The sequence below is a fragment of the Eschscholzia californica genome, unplaced genomic scaffold (assembly GCF_041429995.1).
Source record: "Eschscholzia californica isolate CP2 unplaced genomic scaffold, dmEscCali1.0.p SCAF_1, whole genome shotgun sequence".
In the NCBI taxonomy this organism is placed as follows: domain Eukaryota; kingdom Viridiplantae; phylum Streptophyta; class Magnoliopsida; order Ranunculales; family Papaveraceae; genus Eschscholzia; species Eschscholzia californica.
This window is the reverse complement of record NW_028238198.1, coordinates 2,674,491-2,699,355: the sequence shown is the minus strand read 5'-3', so window position 1 is coordinate 2,699,355 and position 24,865 is coordinate 2,674,491. Positions and strand designations below refer to the sequence as shown.

The 24,865-nt window shown below is 37.4% G+C and overlaps 3 protein-coding genes across 8 annotated transcripts; 1 reads left to right on the top strand and 2 right to left on the bottom strand.

The window, feature by feature from the left end:
* Positions 1-2,463: 2,463 nt before the first annotated feature.
* Positions 2,464-7,386, bottom strand: LOC147563192 (RNA-binding KH domain-containing protein). Of its 2 annotated transcripts, none has more exons than XM_086635579.1 (8): positions 7,025-7,386; positions 6,002-6,604; positions 5,356-5,790; positions 5,016-5,270; positions 4,594-4,920; positions 4,330-4,406; positions 4,065-4,144; positions 2,464-3,909 (listed from the first exon to the last, which is right to left on the bottom strand). In XM_086635579.1, exons 2-7 carry the CDS (start codon positions 6,569-6,571, stop codon positions 4,093-4,095), a joined length of 1,716 nt encoding a protein of 571 aa, XP_086491705.1. In that variant the 5' UTR covers positions 6,572-6,604; positions 7,025-7,386; the 3' UTR covers positions 2,464-3,909; positions 4,065-4,092. The 2 variants fall into 2 exon arrangements, with proteins under 2 accessions (XP_086491705.1, XP_086491710.1); XM_086635584.1 differs by having other exon boundaries at positions 2,464-3,048; positions 7,025-7,163.
* Positions 7,387-12,754: 5,368 nt separating this feature from the next.
* Positions 12,755-20,119, top strand: LOC147563191 (Transcriptional coactivator/pterin dehydratase). 5 transcript variants are annotated; one of them, XM_086635532.1, is made up of 7 exons: positions 12,755-12,991; positions 13,071-13,117; positions 15,898-15,995; positions 16,618-16,703; positions 17,972-18,095; positions 18,732-18,800; positions 19,857-20,119. In XM_086635532.1, the coding sequence occupies exons 1-7, from the start codon at positions 12,902-12,904 to the stop codon at positions 19,961-19,963; spliced, it is 621 nt and encodes a 206-aa protein (XP_086491658.1). In that variant the 5' UTR covers positions 12,755-12,901; the 3' UTR covers positions 19,964-20,119. The 5 variants fall into 5 exon arrangements, with proteins under 5 accessions (XP_086491658.1, XP_086491661.1, XP_086491654.1 ...); XM_086635528.1 differs by having other exon boundaries at positions 12,789-12,991; positions 13,071-13,123; XM_086635525.1 differs by having other exon boundaries at positions 12,822-12,991; positions 15,877-15,995.
* A 990-nt stretch (positions 20,120-21,109) lies between these two features.
* Positions 21,110-22,725, bottom strand: LOC147563190 (uncharacterized). Its single transcript, XM_086635523.1, has 2 exons — positions 21,749-22,725; positions 21,110-21,526 (listed from the first exon to the last, which is right to left on the bottom strand). The coding sequence occupies exons 1-2, from the start codon at positions 22,511-22,513 to the stop codon at positions 21,299-21,301; spliced, it is 993 nt and encodes a 330-aa protein (XP_086491649.1). The 5' UTR covers positions 22,514-22,725; the 3' UTR covers positions 21,110-21,298.
* Between the last annotated feature and the right edge of the window lie 2,140 nt (positions 22,726-24,865).

The following is a 24,865-nucleotide window of genomic DNA, read 5'->3' as shown; positions in this document are numbered from 1 at the left end:
CCATACTATGGCCTACTAAATCCATGTCCCTAGCCCCCATACCTTTCACCAAATCTATCATGTTTACCTCATCACCATCCACAGATTCGAAAATTGCTATTTTCCCACTCAAATAGTCTACACATTTCCATTTGTCCTTCTTCTTAGAAGTTCTCCAGTGACCATCATAGTTAACCACAATAGTTTTACTTCCAAGCTCTTCCCTAGGTCTGTTAAACAAAAAAATTATTGCAAAAGCATAGCAAACAGAGCAACAATATTAAGTTAATGAAATTCATAATCTTTCTAAATACAGAGCATACAAGAATGGGCCATTCTGGTTGTCTAAGTCCAATAACATTAGAAATAAGAATTGTTGTCACAATTAGGAGAAAATCATCATCATTAACAACAACCAAAACAGAAACATTAAAAAACAGAAACAAAATCAAAAACACATAAATATATGCTCTCTCACAGAGCATCATCATTAACAACCAAATACAATAAGGATTAAACATAGCAACATCACAAATCAATGTCTCTTGTTCAAATGGAAACACATTATGACAGAAACCCTAAAACCGAGTCTCAAAATAGCAAATATGGAGTGTATACAAATCAATGTCTCTTGTTCAAATGGTAAGTAAACGAAAAATGAATTTTGGTTCAAGGATACTTACAAACTAGGACGCAGAGAAGTCATTACTCGTCCAAGGGTTTAGGCTGTTGAAGATAACTCAGTTTTAAGAATCGAACGAAACAAAATTTCTCGACTGACCTAGAGAGAGAAACAAGAATGGACATGAACACAATGATACCTGATCAAAACCCCTATGATTCTACTCCGATTCAAGCTTGAAGATGAGAAAATAGTTTTAGGGTTTCGTACGTACCTTTCGTACCTTTCGCAGAGAGAGAGAAGACGATTGGGAAAAAAGGAGTAAAGGCTGGTTAGAACTTCCCGCCTTCAACTGGGTAGGTGAGTAGTTGATGGGATAGTTTTGAACTGTTAGATTAGATCTTGGTCGTTGATCTTCTGTGCTTACCCCAACCGTCAGATCATGTAAAGGGGTATTTCCGTCCGACAACAAGCACGTGACGCGCACGCTCACAACATAACGAGCTTTTGACGGAAAAAGGGACAATGGGGGTTAACGCCTGAACGATAATGTATTTAGAGGTGAAGTCCTAATATTGCTAAATAAGTGGGGGGCATTCACTAAATCTCCCAATAAGAATTAACTCTACTTTCTTTTCAGCCTTTACAAGGTGCGGTTAAAAGCACCCGCTCAAACTGCTGTTGGCACTCGGCCAAAGTACAAACTGAGAGATGTCCCAACTCCCATGTGCAATCCGAGTGCCAACAGCACTTTAGGCGGGTGCTTTTAGACGTACCCTTAAGTTTTTTCAAGTTAAGATGATACTTCAAACTAAACTGCTTTATTTTCCAGTCAAGTGCTAGCCTAATAACTTCAACAAAAAAAAGTTCTAGCCTAATCTTGCTTATAGTAACTCAAAATTAATTAGGTCTTTAATCTTAAACAAATCAAGGGCAAACCAAATAAGTTAAAAAATTTCCCATTTTAGAGGGAGTACTGGAGTAGTCAACGATGACTTTAGATGACATTCCAAAATTCGTGAATGTCGACATTAAATCACAGATGATTCAGAGTCCGTTGTCAGTGGCATTCAGTGGCAGATATTTCAGAGTCCACGAATGTCAATGGTATTCAATCATAGACATTTCAGAGTCGGCACATGTCAGTGACATTCCCAAACCCATGGATTTTGGTAGACTTGAACTTTCATTCACATTTTGGTGGATTTAGTAGCTATAATTAATTAACGTGTTTATCGTTATGTATCCACACAATGATGAATATAATTACTCTTGGAGTCGTCAAAAACTAAAAAGAATATTAATAAAATCTTTTATACGATATAATATATAATAATATTATATATATTGGTTATATCTATTTATCACAATATATTACACCGACATGAAATTCATGAAAGTCTATAAAACGTTAATGAAGTTGTTAATGAGAATCCGTAAAATATACAATGTCAATAGAGATGTCATTAAAATGATAATAAGAATCCATTAAAGTCCACGAACTCTCCATCTTCAATGATAATGTACATAAACTTGAAATCTATGAATGTCAACCAATATCTTCATTGACTTACGCCCCTTTAGTTACGCGAAAGAGAGGCTAAAATTTTGAAAATTGCAAGTTTGCAACCTGTCACAGTGCAATCTCAGGTGAAGGCAAAGTTTAGTGTCCTTTGCAAGATTTTTTTTTTTAAATTGCTCGAACCCTAGACCACTCCGACCAAGGGTTGTTGGCATCCCTTGTAAGAGTTAAGGCACTATTACTAGTAACGAGATTGAAAGTCCTTAGGATCTTGACAAGTAGAGAGTATCGCTTAGTACACCGGGAAAATGGTTCGCGCAATCTTATAACAAAAAGAAGGTTAATTCTCAAGCAATCTAATTTTCACCTCCAAATGTATACATTTTCTATTCAATTTACACTAGAAATAAACACTAATGAGACTTGAAAACTATCCCCCGAGAAATGATTGTTGTAGTCTATGCTTGTTCTTTCCGACCTAAAGCTGGTTCTTTCACTAAGTTACGGTATTATCACCATACCGGCTGAAACTAAACACAACTAAAAACAGATCAAGATAATCAAGATCCTGCAGTTCCAAGTAATCTTTATGTTTGGATTATAATGGTGAGGGCATAATCGACTGGGCCATCATGAAGTGAAGTAGGAGAAGCTCATTCCTCGTGGCAGAAAACTGAAATAACAACTCCAAAATCCAATTGCACCATTACAGAAAACCCGGAAAGGAACAAAACCAGTATAGAACCTGCAACCAACATTTTAACGGATGCAAATACCTAGTGCTCTCTACTCACCGGAGAACTTACCTGTACGTTGGCATGAAATCAGTGGATACCTCTACACCTGCCTCTGATTGTCACACACAATGTTTAAATGAAGTCATTCAGGCAACGAAGTGACATTATCTGCTTCCAGAGGGTAACGCCTTGTACAAAACCAAAGTTTAACAACAAGCCAAATCGAAAAAATTGTTCATAAATAATCACCAAAGATGGGTTTTCTAAATGATACTAACAATGGGGATGCCTGCCAAGGTTGTCTTCCTGTTATTGCTTCTTAAAAGAGCAAGCCAACGAGGATGAAGTCAATGAAAAATCATTGACAAAAAAAAACACATGCGGAATCATTAACATCGAAAACCCACAAAATACAGAGAAGACAACCGTAGGCACTGTTTGGTGTTCTTTTCCATTGCTGGAGTTGGGCTTGTCAGAGGACAGGATGGTGTTTTATATTGGCTCAAGGAGTCTGTCATTTTCACCAACTCAGGGTGGTCAGTGTCAGGAGATGAAAAAGGTCTGAGAACTGACTCAGACGGATATCCATCTAGTCATATTTCAGTTCTGGGAAAAATAATTATAACAAACACCACATGAAGTATCACATTTTGAGGTGAAGACTTTCACAGCATTCAGTGCTCTACAAATAAAACTCATAATATTTCTTCTACTAACAAACCAAAGGAAGTAAATCACAATAACAAATACGAAATCGAACAACTAATCCTAATAAAGCTGGAATCACTGGAGATAGGTTTGAAAGTTAAAACAAGGTAGATGAAGATCTGCAAGTCATATGTTCTGGTTACATAGGCCCATTAAGGCAATAAAAACTGGAAGGCGGTAAATGTGGTCCAGGTCCGCAAAAAGGATTGATTAGTGAAAATCATCGCCATAACACGGTTGTCCTCCTAAACAAAGCTTCAAAGGTGGGCCATAAGTTTCTCAAACGCTGTTCATCTGGTCTTCGGGTCTAGGCTGGAGGCTTCAGGCTTCATATATCTCAGCTGTTTTATAGGAACGGAAGGCAATAAAGGTAAAATAGGAATATTAGAAATCTAAATGAGGGCAGGCTAGGGTTAAGAGGAAATTGCCATAAATATATTGTGACTGGTATATAAACTCAGCATTGAAGGGTATAAGTTTAAGGACAATGATCTACCTGCAAGCCCTAATCACCGGGGTGGTCCCTAATAACCGTGATGTTTTCCATGGGATACAGGGTGGTTGTGACCAGATAACCTGGTGACAAAAGCTGACAATCAGGTTCAAGGAGAAGATATCATAGCAAATTTGGCAGAATATTAACACACTTAAACAAAACTGGACAAAGGACTAGTAAGTATGTGGGGGAGTAATGAAACCCTGGTATCAATACACAAAAAGATTGAAATAGGTGTACGAGAATTGAGATAACCAAACGTTACCCTGAGCTGCCTGAACGACCAGAAGAATATCCACCGTATGCTCCATAACCACTACCACTGCCACCACCACCACCACTCTGAGATAACAAACAATTAGGCACGTTATACAACAAAACATAAGAAAAATGTCAGGAGTCTCAATGAAGGACAGAACAGAGAGATGCCCGGGGGAGAATTACATTGCTGGAAGCGCAAAAACAGGAGGGAAAAATGACCGTTTTGATTTACAAAAATAGATAACTACAAAAGTGCAAATGAGATCACCTGTGAACCGCCATAACTTCCATAACTGTCAACAGGAGGCAAATCGCTTGAGCCACCATATCCACCGGAGTAAGATGAGTATCCACGTCCATGAGATTTACTGTCTCTAATATCTCGACTGTCTCTAATATCTCTACTGTCTCTAATATCTCTACTGTCTCTGTTTCCGTACTTGGGGCCATCTGGAATATCTGCCGGCATGGGAAAGTATGGGACAGCAGGGGGGAATGGTGCAGATAGCGCGCCTTCCCTGTCAAAAAAATTAGCTTTCAACTTCGTTGCTACTTGTATAAGAGCCTCTCGGGTAACTTCAAGGTCCCCACTGATCTGGAAAGAAAGAAAGTAGTACAAAGAATAGGTAAGAGCTTTCATATAAACGGGCAAGCCAAAATTGGAACTTAATTTAATGAACTGAAAATCACCTGAACCATCTCATCATCATCAGATGCAACTTTTGGGAGGTTTTCCTTCGACAATATGCGGATATTCGCTTTTGTCATCCTCCTCATCTCGGTGATGATAGCCCCTCCTTTACCAATGAGACATCCAATGCGAGAAGATGACACGAGAAGACGAGTAGTATAAGATTCACCAGATTCCTTCTCAGTTTTCTCGCTACATCTTGGCTGCAATCTGACTGCTGCATCGATAGCTGGGGAAATTGGGTCTTCAAAGAACTGAAGGAACAAATATGAGATTGTCACAAACACCTGCATTTGATTATTTGTACAGAAGCTAAAGATAAACGGATAACTATCATACCTCCTTTGAGGAGATAGTTATTAGGCAATCATCTCCTTCTGCAACTGAGCTATCAACTTTGATAAATGCCCCAGATTCCTGTCGTATTTGCTTGATAATAGAACCCCCTTTGCCAATCACACCACCAATATTTCCAGTAGAACAAATCATACGAAGAGTGAATTCCCTTGCAGAGCCTTCATCCCTTGGAGCAGGGTATAAGGAACTGGATGACCAGTCACTTCCTGTATCACTTTTATATCCCCCATACGGTCCCATAAGCGGAGCCAACCCCATGATCGGAGCACCTGGACTCGGACCCATATATGGGTTAGTCGGTTGATACATGTTTGGCACGGAAGACGTGAGCAAATGTTGCGACCTTGAAGGATTATCGTGAAGTCGAGATGATATTTGCACAAGAGCCTTCTTAACAACTGGGACTTCTCCACTTATCTGATACAAGAAAAACTTGATTGGGTTACAAATAGCTCTCTGAGAGTTATAGAGGGAAAAAACACAAAATGAAAATTAACTTATTCATGAGCATCTCACGGATCTCGGGAATCACAATTCACATGCAGGAATCCGGATTAAGTACAGTACAGTAAGAATCTGACTTTTGAGATAACAAATGAACAAGTGAATAAATAAGAGAACGTGTTACCTGGAGAAGCTCGTCAGAGCCCATAGCACAAGGAGGGAGACTTTCATTCTTCAGAATACGAATTTGAGCACCGGTATCACTTCTTATTCCTTGTACGATCGTTCCTCCTTTCCCAATTATACAGCCAATCTGATCTGATGGTACAAGTAGACGAACAACAGCTTGTTGAGCCCCGTCAGAATCGTCATCAGCCTGTGCCTCATCTGCGATAAGCCGTTCATATACCCTAAAAAGGGCATCTTGCGCTGGGCAGATAGAATCTCCATTATCTTCAACTGAGTTACTTTCACGACTTGAACTAAAAATAGTGATAACCCGCTCGTCACAACCTGGTATTGTCTCGCCAATTCTAATCTTTGAGTGACTATCTGCTCTCAATTGCTTAATAATTTCACCTCCCCTACCAATTATACTTCCGATCTTTCTTCCAGGACATAGGTAACGGTAAACAGTGTCTTCAGCGCCTGGAGCATACTGCTCTCTATCGTCACCGTGATTTCTTCTCTTACTTCCTACATCATCGTAGTCGTTGTACGGTCGCTTACCGTACTTATTTCTCTGACCAGCCATCACTTAGTACAACTAAATTATCAATTTCAAAACCTACACACATAGAAATACAAGGATTAAAAACTTAAAAAACAAAATCTTCTAAGAATCCAATGATAAGTGCACAATCTCAATAGCAATTTAAAATCACAAACCACCAAACACTAAAACCCAGTTTTCCAAAACATAGTACCCTCTAGCTAGGGTTTTGATGGATGGGAACACAACTTACATAACAGAATGAACTTCCAAAATAAGTCCAGACATTCAATCCATGAACATCCCAACAAAAATTAACCCAATTAACAGAAACCCAATGATAATTATTTAAGATTGGATCTTCATAAATAAAACAGATCAATTGACAAAATTGAAGTGAAAATCTAATGAACTCAAAGCTAAATCCACTATAAAAACACAAACATGTCAATTTATACAACAGAAAGCGATGAAGAAATTCCCAAAACGGCATACCTGATTGGGGATCAAGTAGAGAGAGGTAGACCAATTCGGTTATTAGGTTTTGGGGAAGGCGATGAAGAAATATGTAGATGTACCAATAAAGACTCGAGTTTTCGTTCTAGGGTTTTGATTGACCAGGAAGTTGGTAAATGACTAAGGAATCCTATTGACGTAAGTAAAATAACGGAATGCCCTCGAACTGACTGACGTACACCACACGTGTGAGTAGGCCAGGGATTTTGGGTATCACCTTTGGTTCGTTGACGTATAAACTTTGGTCAATTGGGAGTTAACTGGCGAACATTTGGTGGCACTAAAGGGGTCTATCATGGATCATGGTGACATAAACTCCAAAATCCTGAAAATTTCGGTTCAATTTTCAGAGGAGGTGGATTCCGGGATTTATTCGACTTGGATTATTAAGGTAAATATAATGTAGTTGGATTTTAGGCTCGTTTTTACAAGAGTTTAAATTAGACGATTATCGTGTCTATCACATTTTTGATGTATCAATGCTATTATAATGACTATCGTAGATCGTAGTCAATTTAAAAAAACAAAAATTAAGATTTAATTTCAATGGACGTAGTGGAGAACTTAAGTTTGAGTCCAAAAAGGAACAAGTTTGTTTTTACCCATAATCTGTTGTTGTTATGTTTGGTTAAAAATCTAGACGAATTTCGGTCAGGGTACTTGGTCAGTTGAGATCTAGAGAGAGACTACAATTCATTGCCTTGACTTCAAACCATCACCAACAGCCGCCACAAAGTTTCTGTATGTCTTATTTCTTCTCTCTATCTTCACCTTTTTTTATCTTTCCCCTATCAATGTTCTTCATTTAAAAAGGGAAAGGAAAACAAAGAAGAACTCAGAGGTGGTGGTGAATATGAAAGTTAGGGGGTAAAAACAAAGTTGACGATTTTTAGACATAATCTCGATTCGTTTTCTGAATCAATTGGAGTCAAATTTAACCGACCGAAGTGTAAAAGCCCTCAAACCAAAGGTGAATGCCCCAAAGCACTAGTCATGGCGTGAGTAATATGTTCAAAAGTAGTGGTTATAGTCGAAGGTGGTGGTGAATATGAAAAATAGGGCTCAAATCGAAGTTGGCGATTTTTAGACTTAATTTTAAGTTGTTTTCTGAATCAATTGGTGTCAAATTCAACCAATCGAAGTCTAGTTATACGAGTATTATGAGTTTAGTAGCGGGTTAAAATGGTCAACCACTGAACTATGGGTGTCACTCGATATTCAATGCTTTAACTGTAAGGGCAACCTGATTGGCTTGAGTGTCAGAGAAGTTTCTAAGTTCCCTGCAGGTTTTGCCCCCCAGATCGAGATGAGCAATGCAAGATTCGACATAACAGTATCAACATCTTGTCTGGTTCTAGAAAGACAAAATTTGCCATAAACAGTAACTATAATTGGGTTGATATGGGTTAATGGTTCAGATAGAGTTAATGGGGACGGGTTGGACTATTGTGGAAGTACCCAAAATCAGAAGCGAGGTTGTTACCATCAACTCATCAAGGATGTAAATTGATCTCCATGGCTTGCATTCAGCGTTGCCATTGACGACGAGAAGACTGGAGCATGTTTGGAGGAATTTCTAAACGGTCAAGTGGAACTCGAGCGACTGATTACATTGAAATTCGCGGAGTAGGCCGGTTCCAAAGCTTTGTTAATCGAGTTCAGGACATGAGACGGTAAATCGTCTCAAAAGAGTTCGAAAATATCATTTTTTTTTTTGTGTAGAATTTTTCTGGTATGCCTGACTAAACCTCGTAAACGTGGAAATTTTTCAAACCTTTGAGCAACTATATAACTCATAGTTGGGTTCAAAGATAGGTTAATAGAAGTAGGAAGTGGTATAAATATATCGATTTCGATTTTAGCCCGACCCAAGCCACCCTAAGAGGAGATATTATCTGAAGTGTGAGAAGATCGGGTGGTGAATTGTGCAATTGAATCTAAAAAATGACATTTAGACGGAGAATAATCCTATAGTGCTTCGTTTGAGATGTAACGTGCAATCAAGACAAGATTGTTCTGAATTATCCAAGGTTTTCCATCTACAACTAAACGAAGATCCCCTAAACTTTGAAACTTAACTAAGATTTGATCTTCCAAAAATCAGAGATTGAGAAGGCTTTGTTTGTATGTTCAGGCTTGAGACAGTCGGTCTTTAACCATTTGTAATGAGATCGGCTTGAAGCCTAAACTACCCTTGAAATGTTAAATTACGAAAATGCCCTTACCATCGTGTCAAGTCAGCACATTTTTACCGGTCTGATCTGGTTGGCCATTTTGACCCAACTAAAAGGGTATTTGATTTTTGCACTTATTTAGTGATTCCACTTAATAAGTGTGGGTCGGGGATTTTAGGCCGTTTGTGTTTTTCACGTAATAAATGAATATCACTTCTAAGTGGTGTCAAAGTAAGTGCTAAAAAAGACAAAAAAAACCTAAACAAGATTTAAAATTACAAATACATATCTAAATTCAAGACAAAACTGTGTGATGCAAAAGTAGTAGGAATCTCGTAGAAGTGAATTTTCTTATTTTTCATTGTTTAATTAGTTTATTTTTTTATTGTTATTTGTTTGTAATTCATTATATTTTTGTTTACACTAAATAAATTATGTCATTAGTTAATATAATATCATTTTTGTCTTTTGTTATACATTCATTGTTGTTTCGCCTTATGCATTGATTAATATACCAATAAGTTTGGTTCATCAAATATAATATGGTTTTTTGCTATTCTTTCTTTATTATTTTTAGTTTTTTTTGCTAATCTTTTATGGCAGAAAAAAACTCATAACAATCTTTAGTAAACAAAATATATGTTTTCGCCATTAATCTTTTATGACAATTTATATTTTTAATAGCGCTTATAAGTGATGAAAAACAAACGATATAAAACAAATAACATCGCACTTATTAAGTGATAGCATTTAGTAAGTGAATATCACTTGCTAAGTTCTATCACTTATAAGTTCTAAAAAATCAAACACCCTCTAACTGTCACCAAAGGTAGAAAGACATTTTATTTTGACTTGGGAAAGTCACTTTTACTCCTCTTTAATTTCTTTGATAATCTAATTAAAGTCACTTGGGAAAGTCACTTCAACCTATGTGTTTTCAGCGTATTATATCGGGTCGATCACGATTCGTGACAACATACACATTGTTTTGTTTCTTTGTAGTTTCTAGGAGGAACATGAAATTGGACCGAAGACCCAATTTTAAGCATTTTTTTAGTTAAGAAAACAGGTTATATTTTTTTTTTGGTTTAAAATCCATTTTTTTTTTGTTAAAAATTTAAATATTTGTGTTTTGTTTGATTGAAAATCTAATATTTTTTACAAAAGTGTTGTACGACGTTGCAAGACATTGCAAAGCTGTTGCATAACTGTTGTAAGGTGTTGCAAGATGCTTCAAAACTGTTGTAAAACAATTGTAAAGTTGTCTTAAGACTTTGTAAATGTAACGCCCCAAGCCTTAGCAGTTGCCGATATTGTCCCCGCTTTAACCACCTCACACAGGTACGGGGTTTTGTCCTTGGTGAAGGCACCACAAGCCTACCCAAAAGGCCTCGGTACTTACTAAGCTTGAGCTTACACATATAGCCCAGTCTCTGGACACTCTTGTGAGCAATGTGAGAATATTACAATCCCCCACCCTCAGCGAAGAGCCGTCCTCGGCTCTGATACCACTTTGTAACGCCCCAAGCCTTAGCAGTTGCCGATATTGTCCCCGCTTTAACCACCTCACACAGGTACGGGGTTTTGTCCTTGGTGAAGGCACCACAAGCCTACCCAAAAGGCCTCGGTACTTACTAAGCTTGAGCTTACACATATAGCCCAGTCTCTGGACACTCTTGTGAGCAATGTGGGAATATTACAATCCCCCACCCTCAGCGAAGAGCCGTCCTCGGCTCTGATACCACTTGTAACGCCCCAAGCCTTAGCAGTTACCGATATTGTCCCCGCTTTAACCACCTCACACAGGTACGGGGTTTTGTCCTTGGTGAAGGCACCACAAGCCTACCCAAAAGGCCTCGGTACTTACTAAGCTTGAGCTTACACATATAGCCCAGTCTCTGGACACTCTTGTGAGCAATGTGGGAATATTACAATTAATCCATATTAGAACCCAAGCCCCTGGTCCACTAGGTTGTCCAATATCACATTGACAAACCCGTGTTTGCAATCGACCCACATGTCGAGCCAACCAGTCTTAGTTCAATTTATTACTTCTCAAACTAGAAGTATGTGGTCCACAATAATGAACTTGTGTTTGCATCGATCATCCTGTCGAGCCAACCACCGATCACTTATGGATTATAATCGTCAATCCATATTAGAACTCAAGCCCCTGGTCCACTGGGTTGTCCAATATCAAATTGACAAGCCCGTGTTTGCAATCGACCCACATGTCGAGCCAACCAGTCTTAGTTCAATCCATTAACGAAACTCAAGATCATGGTCCACCAAGTTATCCAATATCACATTAGTAACTAGTGTTTGCAATCGACCCACATGTCGAGCCAACCATTCTTGGTTCAATCCAATAAGTAGAACTTAAAATCATGGTCCACGAGGTTGTCCACTATCACGACAACAAATTCGTGTTTGCATCGACCCACATGTCGAGCCAACCATTCTCAGTTAACATTTTCTCATCGAAACAAATTTTTAAGTTGATTCATAATCAACTGATACACTATCACACAACACACATTCAAACAACCCAAAACCCCGTAAAAGTAGGGATTTTCAGTACCCTCATGTATATCATAAATATATGTATTGCTACAATCACAATCACATACCTTAGGTTTGACATCACGGTCAAATAAGACATTTACTCGCACGCATCAAAAACAAAAAGTGCATCACATCAATAGCCATTATCCTTCCCATGGAAAATTTGCAATCACAATTTAGATTCCCAAAATATAAAGACAACTTCTTTCAAGTTTTCACAAGAAAGCAATTCCAAAAGCACATTCTAGATTCAACCAGTTCTGCAAGACACTAATTAAAGTGTTCATAACAATGACGTGTCTAACGACGACAATCAAACCCACAATACAACCCTAGGACCACTAAACCTAGAGCTCTGATACCACTACTTTGTAACGCCCCAAGCCTTAGCAGTTGCCGATATTGTCCCCGCTTTAACCACCTCACACAGGTACGGGGTTTTGTCCTTGGCGAAGGCACCACAAGCCTATCCAAAAGGCCTCGGTATTGGGCGAAGACACGCGATTCGCCCGACCTATCAGAGCACGCAACGACATCGTGGACCCCCCACATACACGATTTTGTCCTCACTTAGCCACCACTCGGCGTGGTGTGAGGTTTTGTCTTGGCGAAGGCACCACGACCCTCCCAAGAGGCCTCGGTACTTACTAAGCTTGAGCTTACACATATAGCCCAGTCTCTGGACACTCTTGTGAGCAATGTGGGACTATTACAATCCCCCACCCTCAGCGAAGAGCCGTCCTCGGCTCTGATACCACTTGTAACGCCCCAAGCCTTAGCAGTTGCCGATATTGTCCCCGCTTTAACCACCTCACACAGGTACGGGGTTTTGTCCTTGGTGAAGGCACCACAAGCCTACCCAAAAGGCCTCGGTACCTACTAAGCTTGAGCTTACACATATAGCCCAGTCTCTGGACACTCTTGTGAGCAATGTGAGAATATTACAATAAAGCTGGCCGCAAGGCGTTGTAAAGCTATGTCAACATGTTGCAAAAGTGAAGACTAAAAACAACCAGACTCATCATTTTTAACCAAAGTTGAGAGAGTGTTGGTCAAATTTCCCCTCTAGAAAGAGGCTCTTTTTCATTTCCACATCTTAAAATAGCAGTGAGTAGGAATGAATCTCACGAATCGGATGTTGTGGTTGTCGAAAGCCCGTCTTCTTCTTTCTCCTCCCAATTTCAACTCTTACTCTTACTCTAATAAGGTTAGAACCAGCAATGTTTAACCTTCTTTTTATTACTTTTTTTATCTTCTTACTTTTGGTGGTTTCATGTCTTTAATAGGTACCATTCATCAACTCTCTCAAAACCACTGAAACTCATCATGGATGGTATTGGTACCCCTCTCTCTCTCTCTCTCTCTCACACACACACTTTTTCTTTTTTCTGGGTATTATTTGTGTATTGTAATTGACAATTTTTTCATTTCAGATTAATCAAAAGATAAATGAATAATCAATCCTAGCCCTAGGAAGCTATTCAACCCTAATGTCCTTACCATTATAGTATTAGACTTTTTCATGTACTGACTAGCAGAGAGGGTAGAGATGGGGATTGATGTCCTTGGTTTTTTCTTGCAGTCTGTTGTTATTAAGGTGTGAAAACTTTGACATGAAAGACCCAGAGAGAAAGAGCGAATATACTCTTCTTATTTAGAAAACTTTGCAATTCACCAAATCACAGGAATGGAAATTCACTCAACCGATAGACTCGAGTTATAGTCTGTTACATCAGATGAGTCAGGTACACTCAGGTTGTTAAAAACAAGGAATGAAATTTTACCAAAATTTTGCGAAACCTTTCCTAAATTTAGATGAGGTGCACAATGTCACACTTGCAACTATTTCCTGCATAGTTTCCACCGTCGTGATGAAAATTTCGACCGAACTTATTGGAAATTTCCACCGACATGATTGATATTTCCATCGACGTAATGGAAATCTAGCAAAAAATCCAGATAAACTAAAACTAAAGACATATCTATTCCCTTCATATTTTTCATTGCCAACTTCTTTATTTCTCGTAGATATCTCTTGATTTTTATGTTATGTTATTAATGTTTTTTAAATTTGTTTGAATGATTTACCCCTGACTTAACTGCCTAAATCGATTTTATCTTAGTAGCACCCCTGATATAATTGTGTAATCGACGATACCTTCTCAAACTATCAGAGTTTGTTAACTATTAACTATTATCAATAAAAATGTTATCTTTTGGGTGTTATTTTCAAAAAGTTATTCAATTTACTCCCTGACGTAACTGTGTGATTGTTAATACCCCCTCAAACTAATAGATTCTGTTAATCCATTATATACATCATTTTTATGCTTCATTATGGTTTAATAATCTTGTTATATACAATTGCATCGTATTTATATCATTCAACCGTGATGCAATGCCCGGTCACATACCCCGGCCGGGATTGAGCCGGGATAGTGGCCGGGCATTCTCTCATTTTCCTATATCATTTCCATAGATTTGCGAAATTTTCGCAGTAACTGAAATATTTCTACGAAATGTTTCCATTTGGGGATCGGGCAAAATTTCCTCCGAAGTTAGAAAAGACGTTATATAGAGAGAAAGTTGTTATTCTAACGATAACAGATTTTCGTTAAGCCTATATGCTCCACCATTATCTCAGTTAACTATTGTTACTTTTAAAGGCCCCCGCAACTCTTTCTTCTAGTTAGTAATTTTGTACCAAGATTACACTTCAGAGTTAAGCTTTAATGGCTGTAGTATGTCGTCTCTGATAGGCCCCCCCTCAAGCTGATGGATCAGTAAGAACCATCAGATTGTCGCAAAGATGGACCAGGGTTGTTTTCGGAAGACCCTTGGTCAAGGTGTCTATAAGCTGCTTAGGAGAAGGGATAAAACGAATCTGTAACTTCCCCGCTGTTACCAACTCCCTGATGAAGTGATAATCAACTTCAATGTGTTTATTCGAGCACGGAAAACTGTGTCGGTAGCTAGAGTTTTTGCACTGATATTGTCACAATATAACAGAATAGGCTGAGAAAGAAGAGAATGCAGCTCAATCAACAGATAAGAAATCCAAACTAACTCAGCTGCTGCAACAGAGATATGCCCTGCTTCTGTGGATGATCAAGCCACAGTAGGTTGCTTTCTGGAGCATCAAGAAATGAGAGAGCTACCTAAATCAACGCAAAACCCAGTAGTAGAGTGCTTGGAATCAGGACAACCAATCCAATTAGAGTACCAATGAGCTTGTGAATATCCCCACTACTGACTGAAATGACACAATCCGCTGGCCCTTTAAAATAACTCAAAATCTTTCTCGACACCTGCAGATGAGAGGTGTGAGGGATATTGCATAAACTGAGTTGTATAATTCACCGAGAAACCATCTATGTCCTAGTCAGAGTCAAGTACTGGAAGCCCCGAACTGATTTTGTAGTAATAAGGATTAGACAACTATTCCCCGTCCAATTTAGAAACCCTTTGACCAGAAGACACAGGAGTGATGCTTGGTTTGGAATCTAAAAATTCGCCTTTTGAATGAGTTCAGGAACATATCTTTTCTGAGTCAAAAGCAATTCACCAAAAGCATTTGGGAGAACTTCAATGCTTAAGAAGAAATGAAGAGACCCAAGGTCTTTTATAACAGATTCAAAACTAAGACTTTCACTTAGAGATGTGATACTGTCCTTATTACTACAAGTGAGGATGATATCATTGACATAGAGGAGCAGTACCAAATTTTGGGGAAGTCCTTGTGTTGCATCCCTTGTAAAAACAAGTTCGAGACACGGATTCATACCCCTTATAGTATACTAACCTTCAAAAGAAAATAACCGTTAAAACTGAAATTAATGATAAAGATTATAGGAGAATATCATTAGGCATGTATAACCAAGAGTCCTTTAGAATTGACTTGAAATTTGAAATAAGATCTATGCTATTTAGATTTTGGAGGTGGGCCTTTCACCTTATCTTCATTTATTAAAATTTATTATCAAAGATTCTACATATCTGGAATTTTTTTTATTACAAATCTGTTTCCGTTTTTTTGTTTATTAGGATTTCACATATGCAGTCTATAGTAATCATTTCTTTTTCCTGCTTGAGTGATGAGATCTTATCATACAGCTCAAATGTTCAAATAAATAAGCCACTCCAGGACCATCTAGGAGTGTCATCAAATAGAAACAGATTTTCTGGATTTCGTACTTTTTGTACAATAAAAGGTGCGTACTCGAATTGTATGTATAGCGCTAACCATTACCACCAGCATCGTTCTGCTGTTATTTCATAAAAATCTCATTTGAAAACGGATTAGTTCAGCCCAACTTGTCACACTATGATCAGCCAATTGACCGACTTTCATGGTTTTGAAAGCTAGCAGCTTCTCAGAAATTTTTATTTGGGAAAAATATAAATTCAAAATGCTATCTTAGATATGCTTGTTTCATGAAACTACACACTTAGGAAGCTCAATCCCACCTTCTGGTTTGAAATAGTGATCAAGCTTTTATTGTGTCAATGGAATGGGTATTACAGAGGAGACTGCTATGCACATAAATGAGCTCAATTTCATGTTTATATTACTGATGGAACCTCACTTCAAGGTTTATATCAGAAACTGGGAACGGGCAATCGTGGGAAAGTTCCATCCAAATGTAAAATATACTATAAAGAACGCTAACAAAACCAAGCGGATAATAAAGATCCCCTTTATAGGGCTCACCTTGGAGGAATCCCTCTTCTACTTTAACTTTAACTTCTTAATACTTAAAAAAAAATTAGATTAAGTGCTCCTATACCATTTAATGGTTTTGTGATTTCGTTTTCTGTTTCTGCTTTTAATAGATCTGCAGGCAAAGAAGTGTGTGCCATGCAGTTCCAAGGACATGAAGCCCATGATTGAAGAAGCAGCCGCAAAGCTAGTTACGGAGGTACATTTGTAAAATCATATCATCCGATTTATTCCTATTCTTTAGTGAACTAAATGTCACGGGTTTTCAGTTTTTCTATGTAAATCACGCGTCTTGGGGGTTTATCATGTAGAGAGGCCTTGCACATGACCTTCAGCATTGGTCTTGACATTACTTAAAAACCAGACTCCAAGTAATTCTAACACAGCTCGGGTTTACATCTCTTTCATTATTATTTTTCTCTATTTTCGTTTGAACTTATGAAAGGCTTCCTCTATCTACTCTAAGATTGTTCGTAGACTAATAAATTTGTTTGAATTTGAGTTATAAGCATTGTTATGTGACTTAGAATGCTTCCAGACATTACATTTCCTTTGTCTAGAGGAAGAAACTTTTAGAGAATCACCTGTAAATGTATTGGGTTAGGACACAGAGAAAGTCCTAGTTTCACAGTTTTACAAAGATGGAAGAAGGTCCCAAAGGTATGGCCATTTGGACGGGTGACACTGTTTTGGCCTATTTAGAAGTTCTATCTACTGCTAACTGGGTATCTAGTCCACCACAAGGACATATGTGTTACATAGTCGACGAACCCATAAGCCAGTGGAAGTTCCATCTGTCCATTGGTCTAATCAATGGGCCGTCTTCTGCAGTTCACATGTTCACAATCGTAGTACTTTGCTTTAGTTGTATGGAGATGTGTCCCAAGAGGCATAACTTGAGTTTTTCCCTTTTTTGATTTAGCCAAATTGTCTGCAATTCGTCCAAGTCGTTCTGTCAGATTGGTTTCGTTCGCCGTCCTCTCACCATGTAGACTATCCTCAGTTCCTCCAAAAATATCATCCCATACCGATACTTCTTATTACCCCAGAATTTAGTCAATTTGACTCTACTAGAAGAGATGCCTAAATATTATATTGAAGTGGATTGAAGGAGTTTGAAACTTTGAATTTCAGATTTGCACAATACTTTTTTGAATGATTGGTTGGTATCACTTTATGGTATAAAATCATCTTTACCAGAGTGAAGTAGTGAACACCCTTTACTCTCTTTCTTTCTCCATAGTACTAGGAGGTATCTAAAGGTTCTGGCTGTTTGACCTCCCATCAATTAGTTAACTTGTTAGTATAACCCTTATGTTCTTTTTAGTTACAAACTACAAATGAACTATCTCAAGGCTCAAGCACATTGCCTGGAGTTAATGTGCATTGGATTCTGAGTCCTTTTGGCCCAATGCTTTTAGTTAGTTTGCATATATAAAGTTCTTTTTCTGAATTTCTTATATGCAGGTTCCAGAATGGAGCTTGGTTCATGATGGTGATACCTTGAAGTTGAACCGAACATGGAAAGTAAAGAGCTTCACTAAAGGACTAGAATTATTTCAGTTGGTAGCAAATATTGCAGAAGCAGAAGGTACAACTTTCTCTGCCTATGTGTTTTGTTGAGTTTTCCTTTTATGCTTCTATCTTACTGCACAGGGATTTATCCCGTGTTTGTGCCAACTTCTTTTCTGATATATTGACTACCCTAGCTGTCCCAGGGGTAGATATCAAATGTTGATGGTCTTCTTGTTGAAATACTTTTTGTGTTCTGAAGTACATTTTGTTACATTCTCTGTATTTCTATTTGTGGAGCCGCCGTGTTTATGAACTGATGCTACGAGGATGTGCTCCTTTATGTCTAGGTCATTTGACATAATATCTCACTGTCTAGGTTCAGAATTAGGATAAAATGGATGGACCATAAATAGTATAACTTTTGTACGGGCCTCCAGAGTCTTGTAATGAATAAAATGATCTGATTTTCTTAATAGTGAGATTGATTTGAATGAGTGAATCATCCCTCTCTGAAAATTCTATAGTTCTGTTTCAGAAAGAAACTATCCTTTTGTGTGTGATACCGATTCCCGAATAAAATGTTGGTACCAAATTGTATGAACAAATGAGTATGTCCCAATTGACATAGAAGTTGGATTGTGGTGGTACGTGATATGTCTTTGAAGATGTTGAATACATGACTTACTGACAATCATCTTCTTTTCAAATGCAGGTCATCACCCTGATCTTCACCTCACTGGATGGAATAATGTGAAGATTGAAATTTGGACACATTCTGTTGGTAAGATTATCTGTCAACTTGTCTCCTGTTTGTTAGTTTCTTTGGGCATAAGTAGTTCGAAACGGGATTGCTTCCAGATTAGCCACCCTGAAGACTATGTGTTATACTTACCGAAGATCTCTCTTGGCTAATGTCGTTGTGGTGGGTCACAATAAAACTTTGAACCCAGACTTTTAGAGTAGTAATTACCAAGATAAGAAATTTGTGCATGGAATCTGCAAAGGTGTAATTTGGTAAACGCATGATATCATTTGATAATTTACAAGTAAGAAAAACCTGAAAAATCTAATAAGAAAACAGGAGAAGTAGTCGATAGAGTGAAGACGTGGGGAGATAGACTTCAGGAGAGAAACGTTCCTGCAGTTCATGTTTAATGACATAAGTAGCCTTTAAAGTTCCAACTCGATTTATTATTTGATTTTCCTCCATCGGATTGACTACATATATTTTATAGACAACAACTGCGAAGCTTCTTTTAAAGTAGTTGCACAAAAAGTTGTTGTTGTTACAACTACAGTAAATTGCCGCATGCATCAATTGCTTTTTATCTTTCATTCTCGTCAAATAGAAGAATCTCTCTTCACTTAGTGACCTCTCTTTTAAGGTAGAAATCCTTGACTTAGGAGGTCGGTATGGAATCCCCTGGGGCTAACCTTAGATCCCTTTCTGATCTACTGGTCGCTCGGGTCAAGGTTCCAAACTACTTAATCTAGGCATGACAAAAGTGAACACTGCTAGCTTACCAACCTGGTAACCTCTCGCTAACTTGATCTGCCGGCTAAGTGGTTCGTCTTTCTTCAACTTGTAAGACGAGTGGCTTGGCTGACATGTTAGAACCGACTCATTATCTTAGCAGAATACTTCTAAAATATATTTTGTTGTAGTCCTTGCAAGTGTGCTCTCTTTATAGTGTTTATTATGTGATATCATATGTAGTTTGTGATCAATACTTTAAAATTCGGTAGATGCTTACGCCTCGAGGCCTGCGCATCTACATAAAACCGCTTTGAGGAAGGAAAACCTTTCTTTAAACATTGTTTGTGATAACAAATGCAGGTGGCCTGACAGAGAATGATTTCATATTGGCTGCTAAGATCAACACCCTTGATCTCCAACATCTCCTCAGACGAAAATCAGTTGCCCACAACATAAAAAACAACTAGAAGTTGTGAAAGGATTGTCCTTTTTGCTTAACTATTTTCATGTCAAGTGTCTGTATCTGGTTTGCTTGGGTCTTGTTTAAAAGAAGCTTAAGGTGCTCAGGTGTAACTAGTTAACTTCTAACCAAAATAAGTGAGGAAACAGTTATTACCACGAAACCACTTTCATCATGCTAATTCAAACCATACTTTCAACAGAAAAACATTCATAAATAAGGTAGAACAGGGGTATAACATGACTACCTTGTGAGATAACATATTCGAACTTCGATTTTGTCTTTGAACAGCTTAATCTTCCAACTCGACCCCCTTCCATCTCTTTTCTTTCCTCTCCACAGGACTTAGCTCGGGAAGAGATGGAACCCCCAAAACCATCTCCTTTCCATCGGAGGAGAATTCATTGTCCTTTTGAAACTTACTTTCTTCACTCTTTAACTGCAAACTCTAAGAATTACAACTTTTTTTTTGAATTGTCGCTTCGAATCCTTGACCTATAATCACAACTTACTCTACTAATTACTTGATTCCCATCAGTCACGATCAATGAACTCATAGTGCGGTCTCTAACAGGAGAAGGACATGCACTAAACACATATTCTTCCATTTCGATACGTTCTTTGTACAACTATCTAATGAATTTACATGCCTAATCGAAAAATGCACGAGCATTTTGCTTCTTAGTGAGCTACTACCATTTCTCTTCGATGTCTTTGAAGAACCCATGCCTCTTCGACAAAATTGAGGTAAGCAGCTATTGCTAGATTCATCACCCAACTCATTCTTATACTTTAATTTGCTCCCAATTTCTTGATTATTTCTTTTCCCATAGATCTCCGGGGGTAAACTCGATAAAGAGAGTACATTGTAACCCATAATTCGATAATAACTCATTATCGAATCCACTAGTAGAAGCTCCTTCCGAATCACCTAATCGAGACATTTCCGAAACTTCTCCTTCCAAACTACACTAAAACTACTTTTCTTACTACTAGAAGAAGCTTACTATCCTGTTCATCTATGAGAGGAATATTCAGATTTCTTTGATTTCATCAAACAGTTGAGAGAAATGGTCGAAAAATATACTAACTATTGGCCTAACTCAAAAAATCAGAATCAGAAAGCTCAAGAATATCCATGAACACCAAAGAATGATTGTGGGAGAACAAATAAAGCACTAACTAATCGACTTCTTGGAAATTAGTTATTTACAAGAAAAGATTAGAATAACAACAACAACAACAAACAACAAAAAAAAAAAAAAAAACGAAAAAAAAAGTAAAATTAAACAACAAATCAAACTAGAGACAAAAAAACTAATTCAGAGAGTACTTCTCCCTATCAAGATGATTCCAATTTAACCAAAGATTGAATATCCATAGAGATTGTTTGATTTGATATGATCTCTTTGTCATTTGCTAGGGTTTCCACAAAATCTTTGGTAACCAAACACTTTTCCTTTAGATAGAGCTTCTCTTGTATAGTTGAAGATGCAAGAAGAAGTTGCATTTGAAGTTCATATTTGTTAGTATTTCCTTTTGCTTGTGCCTTAATCTCATCCTGATTTCCCTGCATTTTTGTAAACTACCCATGAATTCATTTTTCATTTATAAACTTGATATCAACTAAAAGATCATAAGCAAGAGTGGGAGAGCGTGTTTATGGAGCCCTTCGTACGTGGCAGACAAACACGCCCTAATGACTCACATACGAGACTAAAACCTGACAGAGTCTCCTCTATAAGTGGAACCGAAGAAGTACACCTCCAGAGAGAGAAAGAGAGAAGAGTACCTGAGTTAGTAAGTGAAGAATACCAACTTGAGCTTGTAAGTATTTAACATATTTGAAAGCAGCATGAAACATCTCAGCAGTATTCATTATCTTATTTCCTCCACTAGGTATAAGCTTCCCAAGCTCTTGAGTCTTTTCAGTAATCTTTCTTCTCCTCTGTCTTGCCGCTACACTTTGTGCCGATAATCCCGTTCCTCCACTCTCATTATTTGGTTTCGTCTTAATTCCACTACTACTAGAACTCCCCCCCATTGTCTGATCATCATCATCACAAATATTATAAGCTGTTAATGCCGGAATATCATCGATCCCCATAGTGATATCAGGTATTATTCCAGTAGAAGGCAGAAAGAAGAGTTCTTCTTGATCAGGGAAGATGTTAGTGCTAGTTTTCGAATTAAACATAGAATCATAGTAGTAGTTAGGATTGTTAACCAAGTAGTCAGTAGTACAATAGCTACTACTACTCTTGAGACGCTTATTATTGTAGAATAACCCTAAGAGAATATCATCATTTTGAGGAGGAGGAGGAGGAGGAGGAGGTGGTTGAAAGATTTGAGACAATTGTTGATTCAATGGTGAAGAAAAAGAAGAGAAATGTTGTTGTTGTTGAGTGGATGAGATGACATGGGAGGAGGAGGAGGAGGATGAGAAATCTTCTTCTAGTAGTGTGAAGTAATTAGGATAAATGAATGGATTTGGTGGTGGGATATTATTAATATCTGATTGTTGAAATGTAGAATTGTTAGTGATATTCATTATCATTTGATCTACTTCTTCTTCTACTTCTTCTTCTACTTCTTCTTCTACTTCTTCTTCTTCTTCTTGAGGATATTGTTGTTGTTGTTGATGATAAAGTAGTACTACTATTATGATTATGATGATTTAGGACATTAGAAGAAGATATGGTCGTTGAGGTTATAGAAAGAGCATTCACTCTTTAAATCAGTTTTAGTCTTAAAAAACATCTATCTATCTACTACTAATCTAACTCACCATATATGTATGTATGGGAGAAAATCGTGGGTGGGAGAGAGAGAGAGAGAGAGAGAGAGAATAATGGAGAGAAAAATAAGGAGAGTAATTTGACTTCTTTCACTCACCTCAAACTACCTTTTATTTATTTACCCTTGTTTTTATCAAAAAATTACAAACTATGTTAAGTTCAAAACAGTTGAATACAAGGGTATTATTGACATGTGTGAAGTTTCAGCAACTACCCACTTCCTTAAATTTCTCCATTAACCCAACTTCTCTTTCCTTTCAATCTTTGTTTCAATCTTTCTCCAAATTCTATTCATATTTTTCTTTCAATCTTTATATATAATAATTTAATTGACTTTCTCTGTTTCTTCAATTTTTTTAGAATTAGAACAATAATAAATAATTCATTCACATAGAAGTTATTTTGTTCTGCCATTGGCTTAAGAAGATATATAGTTTCTTAGTACTTTCTAATTCTAATGTGCTGATTTGTGTATTTAAAACTATCTAAACTATGTTATCCTAATGTTGGCAAACTCATTCATGTCTAATTTATATCAGGGGTGATGAAAATTCCTAGGGTTTGTTTTGAGCATTTCTTACCATGGATTTTGGTTTTCTTGTTGATATAGTTTTAGTTATTTAGGAATTGTTTCTCTTGCTTTTGAATTTGATGAGGTACTAATCAATGACCTATAAAAGAAGAAGAAGAATAAGAATTGTAAATTTTAGAGGACATTGATCAATTTTTATAAGGTTACTTATGGTTGCAGGAAAAAGTTTTAACTCATTGCAATGTCAATGACTTTTTTATTTATTTATTTTTAATGATTTCATTACAATAATTGTTGTAAACTATGAACAAATAACACGTTAAAACGAGTTAGAAAAAGAATTATAAAACTCAAGAGCAACGAATTTATTCAAGAAAGAGAGAAAATAAACCATCTCCGCAGTTTTCGTTGTGTGTTGTTTTATAATTTTCTTCGTTTTATACTCATTTCTTTAAATTATTTTCTCTTACGTTTTATTTTAAACAAGTGTATGTCGCATTGTCCTCAAACACATTTATGGACAAATAACGAGTTATTATAACACATAACTAGGTTTCTCCCGCATCTTGCAAGTGCGGTCAATCCCGTCAGACTTACGCCAATTATGGTAAAAACCTCCTTAACGTAAGCACAACGAGTTTAAACATTCGCTCAGAATGCATGTAAAACGATGTTTACATAAGTCGTCGTTTAACATCACGTAGACTAAAGCGCAAACTTAGACGCGCTAGCACTACATGAAACACATGCACCACAATACTAGCACGTGGTGCCAAACCACACGTTAGGGTAGAAATGATTATCTTTGATTTTTCCTTTTCGTCTTTATTGGTTACATTCAAATTCTTTTCCCTTGTGTTTCTTCCTTTTTTTTTCCATTCATATTTGTTTTATTACGGAGTGAAAAATGAGAGCTTATCTTCAACCAATCAAGTAAAGTTCGTGAAATATAAGAAATAGCATAATAAAATTGTTTATGTAACCAAGTTTAGATTAAATTCGACATAATTCGGTCGAGTAATTCGTGCTAGGCTCGAACTCAACCCTTGTCGAATCCCAAACAGATCCCGATTCAACTTCTTAGGCATTCTGATCTGTCTTGAGTATCAAATTTATCACAATTTGATTATCCCTTTTTGATGATAAGATGAGTGGTGTTCTTTTTTCAAAAGTTCGTCCATTCCCATACTAATATTGCATTGGCTTTTCTTTCTTCACTCAACAGAGCATTTGTGATGTCCACCACTCTCTGCCTCTCTGATGTAGTGGTAGGACATCATGAAGTCTTTAGATTGAGTCTCGGTGGAAGCAGTTTATCACTAAGATTTATCTCATATAATTTAGGCACTAAATATAATAGATGTTGTCGGGCTCTAGGCCTCTTTAATTATTAGTTTAACTTAGGCGATTATCGTGATTATCACATTTTTATGATGTATCAATGTCTTGTAATCGGACTCAATTGAGAGAGAATAACCGCAGAGAGAGAAAGTAGTTTTCGAGATCCAGCGTTTTCGGCGAAGGGTTTCCCTTCGCCGGATCTCCCTCTTTTATGCTATTCTTTATAGTTTTCTTCCCC

Bases quoted from the DNA above. Each gene is read 5' to 3' on its own strand.
- LOC147563190 (XM_086635523.1), bottom strand. From the start codon at position 22,513: ATGATAATGAATATCACTAACAATTCTACATTTCAACAATCAGATATT. The intron at 21,527-21,748 runs GTACTCTTCTCT...ACAAAAATGCAG, and splicing joins TTCTTCACTTACTAACTCAG to GGAAATCAGGATGAGATTAA.
- LOC147563192 (XM_086635579.1), bottom strand. From the start codon at position 6,571: ATGGCTGGTCAGAGAAATAAGTACGGTAAGCGACCGTACAACGACTAC. The intron at 4,921-5,015 runs GTGATTTTCAGT...CTTTCTTTCCAG, and splicing joins ATGATGATGAGATGGTTCAG to ATCAGTGGGGACCTTGAAGT. The intron at 4,145-4,329 runs GTAACGTTTGGT...TTTTGTCACCAG, and splicing joins GGTCGTTCAGGCAGCTCAGG to GTTATCTGGTCACAACCACC.
- LOC147563191 (XM_086635525.1), top strand. From the start codon at position 12,902: ATGAATCTCACGAATCGGATGTTGTGGTTGTCGAAAGCCCGTCTTCTT. The intron at 12,992-13,070 runs GTTAGAACCAGC...TGTCTTTAATAG, and splicing joins CTTACTCTTACTCTAATAAG to GTACCATTCATCAACTCTCT. The intron at 13,118-15,876 runs GTATTGGTACCC...TTCCTGCTTGAG, and splicing joins ACTGAAACTCATCATGGATG to TGATGAGATCTTATCATACA.